Source organism: Gracilinanus agilis, chromosome 1, assembly GCF_016433145.1.
Source record: "Gracilinanus agilis isolate LMUSP501 chromosome 1, AgileGrace, whole genome shotgun sequence".
Classification (NCBI taxonomy): domain Eukaryota; kingdom Metazoa; phylum Chordata; class Mammalia; order Didelphimorphia; family Didelphidae; genus Gracilinanus; species Gracilinanus agilis.
The window spans coordinates 529,585,859-529,598,466 of NC_058130.1; the positions used below are offsets into that span (position 1 = coordinate 529,585,859).

Genomic DNA, 12,608 nt, shown 5'->3' on the forward strand with positions numbered 1-12,608 from the left:
AGTCTTCCCTCTTTCCTCCGCCTCCTTCCTCCCCCCAACACGCTAGCCGGCAGCTTGCATCTCTCCTGCAGAGGCGCGGCTCCGGCGCCGCCCAGTCACCTCGCACCCCGCCCTCCTTTCCTCCTGAAAGCAGAATCTTTTCTTCCTGCAGCCCCCATTTCCCTGTCGCTTTCACGTCTCTCCCCTACTTGCCTGCGCGCGGTGCGGGGGCGACGTTGGGGCCCTGCTGACTTACCCCGGGGCTGGGAAGCGGGGATGCTGCTGCTGCTGCTGCTGCTGCCCCTGCGGCCGGGACAGCACCTGGAAGGGGAGGAGGCGGCGGCGGCGGCGGCGGCGGCGGCGGCTGCAGGACCTCGGGTTCGTGCGCCAGTCCCGGGAGGGATTCTCCCGGTAGCCTCGCTGCTTTCCGGGTTTTCCCCGCTGTCGCTTGGCTCCTGCTACCGCCGCTGTGCGCCGGGGCCTCGCCAGGCATGAGGAGACGCAGCACCGGCCAGCCGAGACCTCCCGGGCCCCCAGGGACGCCCCCGGCCACCGAGCATCGCGGACGCCGGAGGCGGCTTGGACTCCAGCTTTAGTCTCGGTGATAAGAGAACAACCGGCGGAGGAAGGAGAGATTGCGACTGCTGCAGAGGCTGCTGCTGCGGGAAGCCGGGAGAGTACGGGGTGGGGGCAATTGTCCGAGCTGGAGACCCTCGTTCCCGGGAACTGGACGCCTTGCCCCGGATCTCGGGATGAGGATGCGAGGCTGGAGTGTCTGAGGCGGTGGCGCCTTCGCCACCGCCGCTGCTGTCGCCGCCGCTACGCAGGGTCGTGCCGCAGTTTGGTGTCCCTTCTCCGCAGGGAGGGCTAAACCGGGGCTCACAGCCTGGCGCTTCACCCGGCACCGGCTTCCCCCTGCTACCTTTTCCCTCCTTCATCCCTGCCCCATACTATCTGATTGATAGAAACACCCTCCACCTCTGCGCCTTCTCATCCTTTCCCTTCTCTTATAATTCAGTGCATTTTCACCTTTTCCACCTTTGCTTTTCTAAATCCCAGTTACTCTCCTTTCCCCGTCCACTCTAGCTTTCATCCCGTCCTCTTATTACCCCACCCTCTCCCCCCGCCAAGTTAAATCATTCTATGTCTACCCCTCACCCCGACTTCCCCACTTCTCTTTCTCCAGTCTCTTTTTCCACCCTCTCCCGGCTTCAGCTCCCCCTCTGCAATTTGCGGGGTGGTTTGACAGTTCATGGGAGTGTAAGGCCTGGACAGTGCCCTAGTGCCCAGGATCGTTGAGCATCCAGCTCGCCTGATTAGGAGGAGGAAGATGTCTCTACTTAAGTGGCTGCTGCGGGTCTCCAATCGCTCTTTGCTCGCCTTCATCTTCTTCTTCTCCCTCTCATCGTCTTGTCTATATTTCATCTATGTGGCCCCAGGGATCGGTAAGCACTAAGGCATTCCCTCCTTAGACCAGGAGTTATAGACCTCCATACACTCACACCTAGCAAAATTCAGGAAATTGCTTTCTTTAAGAGAGAAGATAATTTGGTTATTACTGGCTAAGGGTCTTTAGGAAGTCGTTTACTTGAAACCTGATACCCTTGGATATGCTATTTCACAGTTCTGTTGATTCGAAACTGACTAAAACAATTTCAAATAAGTAAATTGAGGGGCTAGATCAAATGGACACAATTTTATTTTGTATGCCCCATTCATTTTTTTATGTATTCATGAAAATGTTATTCTGTAGTGATTAGGCTAACCCCATCACCACAGCCCATGAATAATTCTAGTAATCTTCAAAAGACCTCTAATTCATTATCCCTGGAGTAAGGTAGATTGAAAAGAGAAACCAACCCCCCAGAATTGTTTTTTTAGCTAGATGAGAGTTTTGGAATGTATTTACTGCATTTCCAGAATGAAGGCAAATAACAGTATTATTCTACTTTATGGACTTAAGAGAGAGCACCATAGTCTCTCTTGACCAGTTAACATTGTTTTTCCCCGTGGAGATAGTAAATATGGTTGCATTTCAAGTGATAGATTTTCTCCTCCAGCTATCTGTTTGGGTGTTTTCAGAAACAGGACAGTGTAAAATATAAGAGTGAAGGTTATATTCTTAAACCACAGATATATTAAGATTCATGTCATAGACAGGTTCTGACTCACGCTTCTGTGCCATTGGATTTAATATACAGAACTAATGGCCCACTCAGTGTTTTGAATGATCATTTCCCTAGGGTTTTCTCCCACCACTAGCTTGGTTGGTTGACAGTTTTACCATATCATTGAAGGGCTATTTAATTCTTGCATTATGACTAGGACCTGGGAATTTTTAATGCTTATAGGAATCCATAATATATTTTCTGTAATTTGCTGTATTTCTCCAAATGCTGATTTTATTTATCACTTAAATGTTTTCTAGATTATCCATCATCTGTATTAAAAACCATTGACTGTGTAACTTGAACATTTACATTAGAAAACTCTCAAATTTGCATATTATTGATTCATGAAAATTGTAGGTTTCTAATTATCTATCTGAGGGTCATTTAAAAATCCATTATGTTTATATAGTGATTTTTAAAATTTTCAAAGAGCTTCACATGTTATATTTGATGCCCACAAGCCTGGGAAGTAAGTTCTATTATCTCTATTTTTCATATGAGGAAACTGAGACTGAGAGAGGCTAAGTGCCCAGAATGATATACCTATTCAATTCCTGATGCAAGATTTTAGAACTCAGGTTTTCCTGATTGACTTCAGGGGTCTTGAATAATAATGCTTGGTTTGAAAAATTTCCAAAGGTAAAAAAAAAAAAGACAGTGTCATAGAAAACAGGCAGAAATTATTTTCTGAACTAGCATTCTTGAAAGTGGAATTTTTCTTTGGTCCATTGATGTTTAGATTATCTAGCCAAAAGTAATATTAATCTCTGATGTCTGAGAAACACTAAATCTACCCAAAACCTTGGTATATCTTAAAAAAGAATTTTGACCTAACATGAGTACTGTAATTATGTTTCCCCAGAAGGAAGTAAAACATTTATTAAGCTCTTACTATGTGCTGTGTTTTATAAATATTATCTCATTTTATCCTCACAATGATATTGGTCAATATTATTATGATGGAAACTGAGGCAGAGGGAGATAAAATAATTTGCTCAGGGTCAGTCACAAAGCTAGTAAGCATTGAGGTGAGATTTGAACTCCAGCCTGTCTTTTGAGACATCTCCAGCCAGGCCCAATGCTCTATCCACTGTACCCGACTGCAGGCCCAGCCTAGATATTTCCATCAAATGAAAAAAAACCAATGAGACTGATTTCATTAGCAGTAAAGAAAACTTAGTAGAATTAATTATCCAATCTATATGACAAAAACCATAGTACGATTTATTTTCTTAAAGGCCCGTCATTTTTTGGGTCTTATAAATCAAGTTCTCAAAATCTATAATAATCTATGTGTGTGGTCTGATTCTTTAAAGGTGTTGTTCTCTAGGATATGCTCTTTCTTGAGGATACCCAATTCTTTGACATCTCAGAGAAAAAAATTATTTAACTAATAAGCTACAATATTATTTATCTAATGGTTATTTGCAATAATTGGCCATATTAAAATGAATTTAAGTTCTTTATAGGTCATAAATTAGGGGACTGAGCCTTGTACTTTATTCTCAAGACCATTTATACTCCCCTACCTTTTCTTTTGAATTAGTAGTTTTGAAGGACTTTCAAAATACATTAAAATATTTTATATATATATATATATATATATATATATATGATCCTAAAATTTAATTAGTCTGAAAGCTAAAGTTAGTGAACAACTCAGGCAGTGTTTAACATGCTGTCCTTATCTGAGTGTACATTATTATATGTATATAAACTATACAATAGAAGATCAATTTATTCACTTCCATAAAATCTTTAATAGTAATAATTATAGCAGTTGAAATGATTTTAAACTTACTATTATTAGAATATCATATATATTCAAAATCTGAAATTGGACTTCTTGCATAGTAAGATCATTAGACTTTGTTAGTTTTCTAAACCATGGTCTACTTTTTGGTATCATTAACATCAATTTAAAACTGGTCAAGAAAAGCAAAATCCTAATTTGTAAATGAATATAATTTTGTTCCTCTGAATCATTTGGCAAGTTGCAGTACATTAGTGGAAATTAGCATGACACATTTATAACAGGTTTTGTTTAGACTATAATCCTGTATTAATGGTCTATATTTGCAGTAGTAAAAGATTATTCTGATATTCTACTTATAGGACATAAATAATATAGTGTAATGATGGCTTTCCACATTTCTGAAAAGCCCAAAAGCTTTATTTGGTGTCCCAGAAATGATAATACAGGGATGAAGACCGGATCTGTGATTTCATTGCTCCTTTACCATGGCATAGCAGCACCTTTTCTGCAACATTTGGCCAGAGAGTTGTTAAGAGCACTAAGAGCTTAAGTTACTTGCCCAGGGTCACACAGCTAGTATGTATGAAAGGTGGGACTTAAAACCAGATTTTCCTGGCTCGCTGGCCAGCATTCTATACACGATGTAACGTAGTAGTAGTAGCAGCTAATAGCTAACATTTATATAGTGCCTTCTGTGTGCCAGACAGTGTGCTAAGTGCTTTATTGATCCTCCCAACAATCCTGGGAGATAGTTGCTATTATTATCTCTGTTTTATAGATGAGGAAACTGGGATAGACTGTGGTTAACTGACTTGCCCTGGGTCCCACTAGGTAGTAAGTGTCTAAGGTCAGTTTTTCCTGACTCCAGGTTTTCCTGACTCCAAGTCCATTGTTCCATTGTGCTACATAGGTATTGTAAATGATGTGTGTGCATTTGTTATAAGAAAGTATCAAAATGTGGTTATGAATTAAACAGTTTTAAAGAACTATTTTTTTTGCCTTAGGAGATGACACTAAGACTGAGACTATGTTTTCATGGGGCCAAATATTTTTCAGGCTTATAACAGTAAACATTTACTAATGTTTGTTATGCTTTATTAAAATGTCTTTATTAAATACTCTCTATGTGCCAGGCTCTGTCCTAAGTGCTGGAGATATAAATAAGAAAAAGAGGCAGTTCTCAAGGAGAAGCTCAAGGAACTTACAAATCGAATGGGAGAAGATTCAAAAGGAAGCTGAAGCAGGGGTGATGCCAGAGGGTACAAGGCATGAGAAAGATGATGATAGAATTGAAATCAAGCAGAGCAGCTGGTGGCAAATGAAGAGATGGCTGACATTTTGAAACTTAAAGGGAGGGAAATGAAGTGAATTTTTGTTCTGTTAGAGAGGCTGAGGTTACTGATAAGGTATGAGTAGCAGAGCTGAAGAGTCTACCATGTTGAATTTCTTGGTGAGGAGTTTATCTTGGGCAGCACATGATGAAGATGATGAAGGAGTTGAAACCAAACATAGAGACTAGTGATAAATGAACAAGCCAATCCAAATTTTATATTGTTTTTCTGTTCACATAGAGGGTTCATGCCTTTTTCCCCCCTCAATGTTATATTGATGCCTTATATATCTATCATTTCTCAACAATCACCATACCTGCTAGACTCTTCCATGGTAATAAAAAAATATAATCAAACTACATCAACACATTAACCACATTTTCCTTGTTCTCCATCTGTATGTAGCTCAACCCATCTTTCAGACCAAGGAAATCACAATTGTCTTCAGAATTGCACCTCCAACTGCCTGGATTTCCAGTATGCATTTCATGCCCCAATTAGAATATCTCCCCCCCCCCAATCTGGCCCCCTTTTCCAAACTTTTCTATTACTGTAGAGGGCAGACACCTGGACTCACAACCTAGGTGTCATCCTTGACTCATTAGCTTTTACCATGTCCAACCCCTCCCTTGCCTACCCCATATCCAGTCTGCTGCCAAGACCCGGCAGTATCTTTGCAACATCTTTCATATATACCTTCCTTTCTTCTTTCAGCCTGCCATTATTCTGGGGTAGGCCTTCATCACCTCATGCCTGAACTATTGAAAGAGCCTGCTGGTGAGTTTGCCTACCTCTGGTCTTTTCCCATTCCAAAACATCATCTGTTCAGCTGTCAGAGTGATTTTCCTAAAGTGTAGGTATGATCATATCACCTTCCTACTCAAATTCTAGTGGCTTCCTATAACTTACAAGATAAAACAGAAAATCAGGCAGTCAATAAATATTTATTAAGCTCCTAAATGTACGATGTACCAGACACTCTTCCAAGTGCCAGGGTTACAGAGGAGCAAAAATCAGCCCCTGCTTTCAAGGAACTAAATCCTCTGATGGTATTCAAAGTCCGTCTTAACCCAATGCTCTCCTTCTTTTCCAGTCTTCTTTCACCTTGCTCCCCATCTTGTATTCTTCAATCCAGTGATGCTGGCCTTCTTCCTGTTCCAAAAACAAGTTACTTCATCTTTAGGCTGCAGGCATTTTTTGGGGGCATCTCCCATGCCTGAAATACTTCCCTTCCTCATCTCTGACAACTTCAGTGCCTTACTAAAATCCTACCTTCTGCCAAAACCTTTTCCCCAGCCTTCCTTAATTTGAGTGCTTTCCTTGTATTGATTATTTTCAATTTATGCTGTAAATATCTTGTTTATATAAAATTTTTGCTTATCTCCAATGTTAGACCGTAAGCTCCTTGAGGGGGGCGACCATATTTGCCTTTCTCTGCATTCCTAGTACACAACACAGTACCTGGTAGATAGTAAGCACTTAATGTTTATTGACAAAATTTTCTTCATTCCAATAAATTTGGAAAGAACTATAGTCTAAAATTTTAATTCTATTTTTTAATATGTAGACTAAAGAGGGGAGGAGAAGGACCTCGATAAATTTTCATACTTACTGCTCAGATATCCTATGTAAGTAATTTGCAAAAGTTTCCCCTAATTTATCAGTTCACACTAGCAAAAGGAGTGTAGGCATTTTCTTGTTTATAAACTTAAGCTGTAAGAAATTAGTTTGCAGAGTAACACAAAGACACATTCTATCCCTGAACAACCTGTGATCCACATCCTATTTATTCATTCATTCATTTATTTATTTACTTAGTTATTTATCTTTTCTTGGTATTTTCTCTTTATTTTTAGTTATCTTTAAAAGTTAATTAATTAATTAAGAATATTTTTCCATGGTTACACAATTCATGTCCTTTCCCTCCCCTTCCTCCTCCCCCCTCCTGGAGACAACTAGCAATTCCACTGGGTTTTACATGTATCATTGTTCAAAACCTATTCCCATTTTATTAATATTAGCAAGAGAACCTTATACACAGAGAGGGATACACTGTGGAACAATCAAATGTAATGGACTTCTGTACTAGCAGCAATACAAAGATCCAGGTCAATTCTGAGAAAGAACGTTATCCACATCCAGAGAAAGAACTGTGGGAGTAGAAACATAGAAGAGGAAAATGTCATAATTTGTTCAACCATTCCCCAATTGAAGGGCATCCCCTCATTTCCCATTTTTTTTTTTTGCCACACAAAGAGTGTGGCTATATATATTTTTGTACAAGTCTTTTTCCTTATTATCTCTTTGGGACATAAACCCAGAAGTGCTATGGCTAGATCAAAGGGCAGGCAATCTTTTAATGCCCCTTGGGCATAGTTCCAAATTGCCATTGAGAATGGTTGGAGCAATTCACAACTCCACCAGCAATGCATTAATGTCCCTATTTTGCCACATCCCCTCCAACATTTATTACTTTCCTTTGCTGTCATATTAGCCAATCTGCTACAGGTGAAGTGGTACCTCAGAGTTGTTTTGATTTGCATTTCTCTAATTATAAGAGATTTAGAACACTTTTTCATGTGCTTGTTAATAGTTTTGATTTCTTTATCTGAAAATTGCCTATTCATGTCCCTTGCCTATTTATCAATTGGGAAATGCCTTGATTTTTTTGTAAAATTGAGTTGGCTCCTTGTATATTTGGGTAATTAGACTTTTGTCAGAGATTTTTTCCTCAATTAGTTGCTTCCCTTCTAATTTTGGTTGCATTAGTTTTGTTTGTACAAAACCTTTTTAATTTAATGTAATCTAAATTATTTATTTTACATTTTGTAATATTTTCTAACTCTTGCTTGGTCTTGAAATCTTTCCTTTCACAAAGATCTGACAGGTATATTATACTACTCCATGTTCACCTAATTTACTTGTAGTTTCCTTTTTTATATTCAAGTCATTCACCCATTCTGAATCTGTCTTGGTGTAGGGCATGAGATTTTGATCTAAACCTAATCTCTCCCATATTGTTTTCCAATTTTCCCAGCAGTTTTTGTCAAATAATGAATTTTTGTCCTAAAAGCTGGGCTCTTTGGGTTTATCATAGACTGTCTTGCTGAGATCATTTACCCCAAGTCTATTCCAATGATCCTCCCTTCTGTCTCTTAGCCAGTACCATACTGTTTTGATGACTACTGCTTTATAGTACAGTTTAAGATTTACTAGACCACATTCCTTCACATTTTTTCATTATTTCTCTTGATATTCTTGATCTTTTGTTCTTCAAAATGAACTTTGTTAAAGTTTTTTCTAATTCAGTAAAAATATTTCTTGGTAGTTTGATAGGTATGGCACTGAATAAGTAAATTAATTTGGGTAGGATGGTCATTTGTATTATGTTAGCTCATCCTACCCATGAGCAATCAATGTTTTTCCAATTGTTTAGATCTAGTTTTAATTGTTTGGAAAGTGTTTTTTAGTTGTGTTCATATAATTCCTGTGTTTGTCTTGGCAAATAGATTCCTAAGCATTTTATATTGTCTATGGTGATTTTAAATGGAATTTCTCTTTCTAACTCTTGCTATTGGGATGTGTTGGAAATATATAGAAATGCTGATGATTTATGTGGGTTTATTTTGTGTCCTGCAACTTTGCTAAAGTTGTTGATTATTTCCATTAGTTTTTTAGTTGATTCTTTAGGATTTTTTAAGTAGACCATCATATCATCTGGGAAGAGTGATAGCTTGGTCTCCTCATTGCTTATTTTAATACCTTCAATTTCTTTTTCTTCACTAATTGCTACTGCTAGTGTTTTTAGTACCATGTTAAATAATAGAGGTGATAATGGGCATCCTTGTTTCTAGAGTGATCATTTAAAGTCAACATCCCCAATCATATCCCCCCTATCAAACCATGTGATCAATCTTATGTTTTTCTTCTTTGTTTCTACTCCCACAGTTCTTTGTCTGGATGTGGATAGTGTTCTTTCTCATATGTCCCTCAGAATTGCCCTGGATGTGCTCCACTTTTTAAAAAGTAGTTATTGCTATAAAAATGGTTATGGAAAGTTTCCTGTACTTATGACTCCTACATGCAATGTCGAGGTAAATAGCAGTAGTTCAAATCTATACATTTCACCACCAATGCTGACACTATTACATATGCTTCCTCTCAGGTCCTGATCTTTTTGGAACTGAGTACGGGGGAAGAAAGAGACAAACAGATCCCTTTGAGAGTCTGGGAAAGCCTATGGACCCCTTCTCAGAATAATATTTGTTGCCCAAATTAATAATAGTAGGAAATGCTAAATTTCAGTTAGAGGTTATCGAAGATAAAGATGCAATTTTTTTTAATCCCAATTCACAGATGCCTTAAAATTTTTCCAGGGATCCCCATGGAGTCTATATGTCATCTTGTACATACAATTTACCAGAACTGAATGCTGCCATTTTCCTGCTGTGTGGAAAAATAAGATGACACGCACACAGAAACAAAAACATATGCATGAATCTAAACCAAATCTTTTAGTAATGTGAATATATTCCAGACTAGGGATCAATGATTTGGTCCTAGATACAGGGACTTCAGTCTGGTGTTTACTGGCAAGCCCAAATAGACATTCCTGGATCAGGGTAGTATGTAGTTTAGAGAATATAGTCACTTCAGGAATGGCATGTGTCCTTAGTGAAGGTAGTAGATAAAATTAAATTGTTAATCATGAGCATTGCAAGCCCTATATATATGTATATACACATATATTTTAGTTTTTTTGATATTTGGTATAAATTGACTGAGAACTCAATGACCTAATGAGAAATTTGGACCATTTTTGCTTTTCAATTTAACTTTTTTGGTTATTTTTGACAAATATGACAAATTTTTTGTTATGAATAATTATAGTCAAGCAAGGCAAATGGATACATAGGTCAAATCAAAGAAAGTATATCTCATGCTATAGGTAGGAAGCAAGTTTCATCATCTATTCTTTGGAGGTGGTCATTGCATTGATTGGAGCTTTTAGGTCTTTCAAAGTAGTTTTTCCTGTACTATTGTTGTTTAGGCTATATAACAGTATGTCTAGGATCTCTCTTAGATATAATTCTTATTACAGAGGTCCCATATTCATCAAAATATTTGTAGCAGAGATTCTTTTGTTAGCAAAGAACTGGAAACAAAGTCCATACCCAGGATTGGGGGGTAACTAAACAATTGTGATATGTGAGTGTAATGAGTAGCTACTGATAGTCAAAAAGCATTTTTTGCCAGGCACTGCCTAGTGCTGGGATGCTCCAAGCACTTGGCAGAGGAGGGAGGTATGAGTTTATGGACATCAGAAACCCCCTTTTTTGACATTCAGAGACCTACAAAATTTCTTTCCACACACCTTTTCAGTCTTCCCTCTTACTCCCACCCCATGTACTTTGTGAACCAGTGACAATGGCCCCCTTGCTGTTCCTTGATCAAGACACACTCTGTCTCTCAACTCCGAGTTTTTACTGGCTGCACCCATGATTCTAGTGTTCTACAACTCCTGGCTTCCTTCAAATCCCAGCTCAAATCTCCCCTTCTACAGAAAGCTTTTTCTGATTCTCTTAATTCTAGTGTTTTTCTCCAGTTTGTCCTATATGTAGTTTTTAGCACATAGTGGTTTGCATGTTGTTTCCCCTATCAGACTGTTATCTCCTTGAGGGCAATGACTACTTTTTAAAAAATGTCCCCAGAACTTAGAACATTGGTCAATACATAATAGGCACTTAATAAATGTTTGACTGATATCTGACAAGTGTAAATGTGATAGGGAAGGAGGGATAGTGCTAGAAAAGTCAGTCACAGCTGAAAATGACTAAACAACAATAAATTCCTAGTCTGTAGAATGAAAGAATTTGATTAGATCTTTAAGTTTCTAAAATGCTTTGGGAATTGACAACCATTCCTATTTTTAAAAAATTAAATTTAATCTTTCAATTAATAATAACTTATCATTTCTTCCGTCCTCTTCCCCCAACTAGGTAAAAAATAAAATTAATATTTTTGTAATAAATAGGTGAAATAAAGCAAAGCAAATGCCCATATTGGCCATATCCAAAAATGTTTGTGTCATTCTGCATCTTTGGTTGAGCACCTCTGTTGGGAGATAGTTATCATTTTTATCATTAGTTCTCTGGAATCATGCTTAATCATTGCATAGAGTTCTTAAATCATCCAGTTGTTTGACTTTACAATATTGCTCTTGTACAAATCATTCTCCTTATTCTGCTCACTTCATTCTGTATCAGTTCATAGTGTCTTTATGGGTTTCTCTGAAACTATCCTCTTCATCATTTCTTTTGTTGTAAAAATATTCCATGATATGCCATAAATTCAGACATTATTTAACTGATGGGCACTCATTTGGTTTCCAGTTATTTACTACCCCCCCCAAAGAGCTGCTATAAATATCTTTCTATCTATAGGGCCTTCCCCTTTCATTTTTCTTTTTGAGATATATGCCTAGTAGTAATATGACTGGATCAAAGGGTATCCACAATTTAGGAATTTGGGGGTATGTTTCCAAATTAATTTCTGGAATGATTATTCTAGTTCATAGCTCCATGGACTATGTTAGATCTTCCCCTTTTTTTTCTTGAACGAGATAAGCTTGGGTGTTTGTGAGTCCAGGACATTTGAAAGCACTAGAGTCAGCATTACCTTTTTGCTCTAAGAAGAGTCTCAGATTAGAGAGAAAAATTCCCCAAACCAAAGTTGTTGTCAACCTCTCTCTTGAACTTCTATTGATAGAGCCATTCAAGTAGTACTAAAGTTCAAGGTAAGGATGGAAATCATGCTGTCATGATCATCTTTCTTTTTCTGAAGAGATTCTGGATCATTATCTGGTCATAGGAGACCTGGAAGACCTTTTACTTGATTTCCAGTAGTGGTCAATTTGATTTAAAACTCAATTTAAGGGTCTTCTCAGCATGCTGTTTCTGAGAAAAGTCTCATCTCTTCTCTGGTTCCTCACCCAGAGAAAGGAGAAGCAGGCTGGGTTCTTTGAGTGTATGAGCCTAGGGCTCTGCTCATATTGTTGCCATAAGCATTTTTCTAGTGATTAGATAGTTAGTAAGCATTTAGTAAAAGCTTACTTTATGCCTTGCACAGTGAGTTAAACCAGAGTGCAGGAAATGTGAGGACTGATGTGTAAGAAGACTAAAATGATAGCAAAGGGTCAGCTTGTAAAGAATTTCAATACTAAATAAAGGAGTTTGTATTTGATTTTATCTGTTCAGAGCTATAAGTGTAGTCCAGTATTCAGAGTGACTCAAAGGCAGAGAAATGTGATTTATTCTTCTATAAATCAGGAAAGCAAAGATAGAAAAAATTTTAAATAGTTTTGTTTACTGA

At 38.2% G+C, this 12,608-nt stretch overlaps 1 protein-coding gene across 1 annotated transcript in view; it reads left to right on the top strand.

The window, feature by feature from the left end:
• Window positions 1–842: 842 nt before the first annotated feature.
• The window catches only part of B4GALT6 (beta-1,4-galactosyltransferase 6), an 89,402-nt gene continuing 77,636 nt past the window's right edge, over window positions 843–12,608 (top strand). The window contains exon 1 of the mRNA XM_044666440.1: window positions 843–1,424. Within this exon, the coding sequence (XP_044522375.1) occupies window positions 1,310–1,424 (115 nt within the window). The 5' untranslated portion in view covers window positions 843–1,309. The remainder of the gene's footprint in view (window positions 1,425–12,608) is intronic.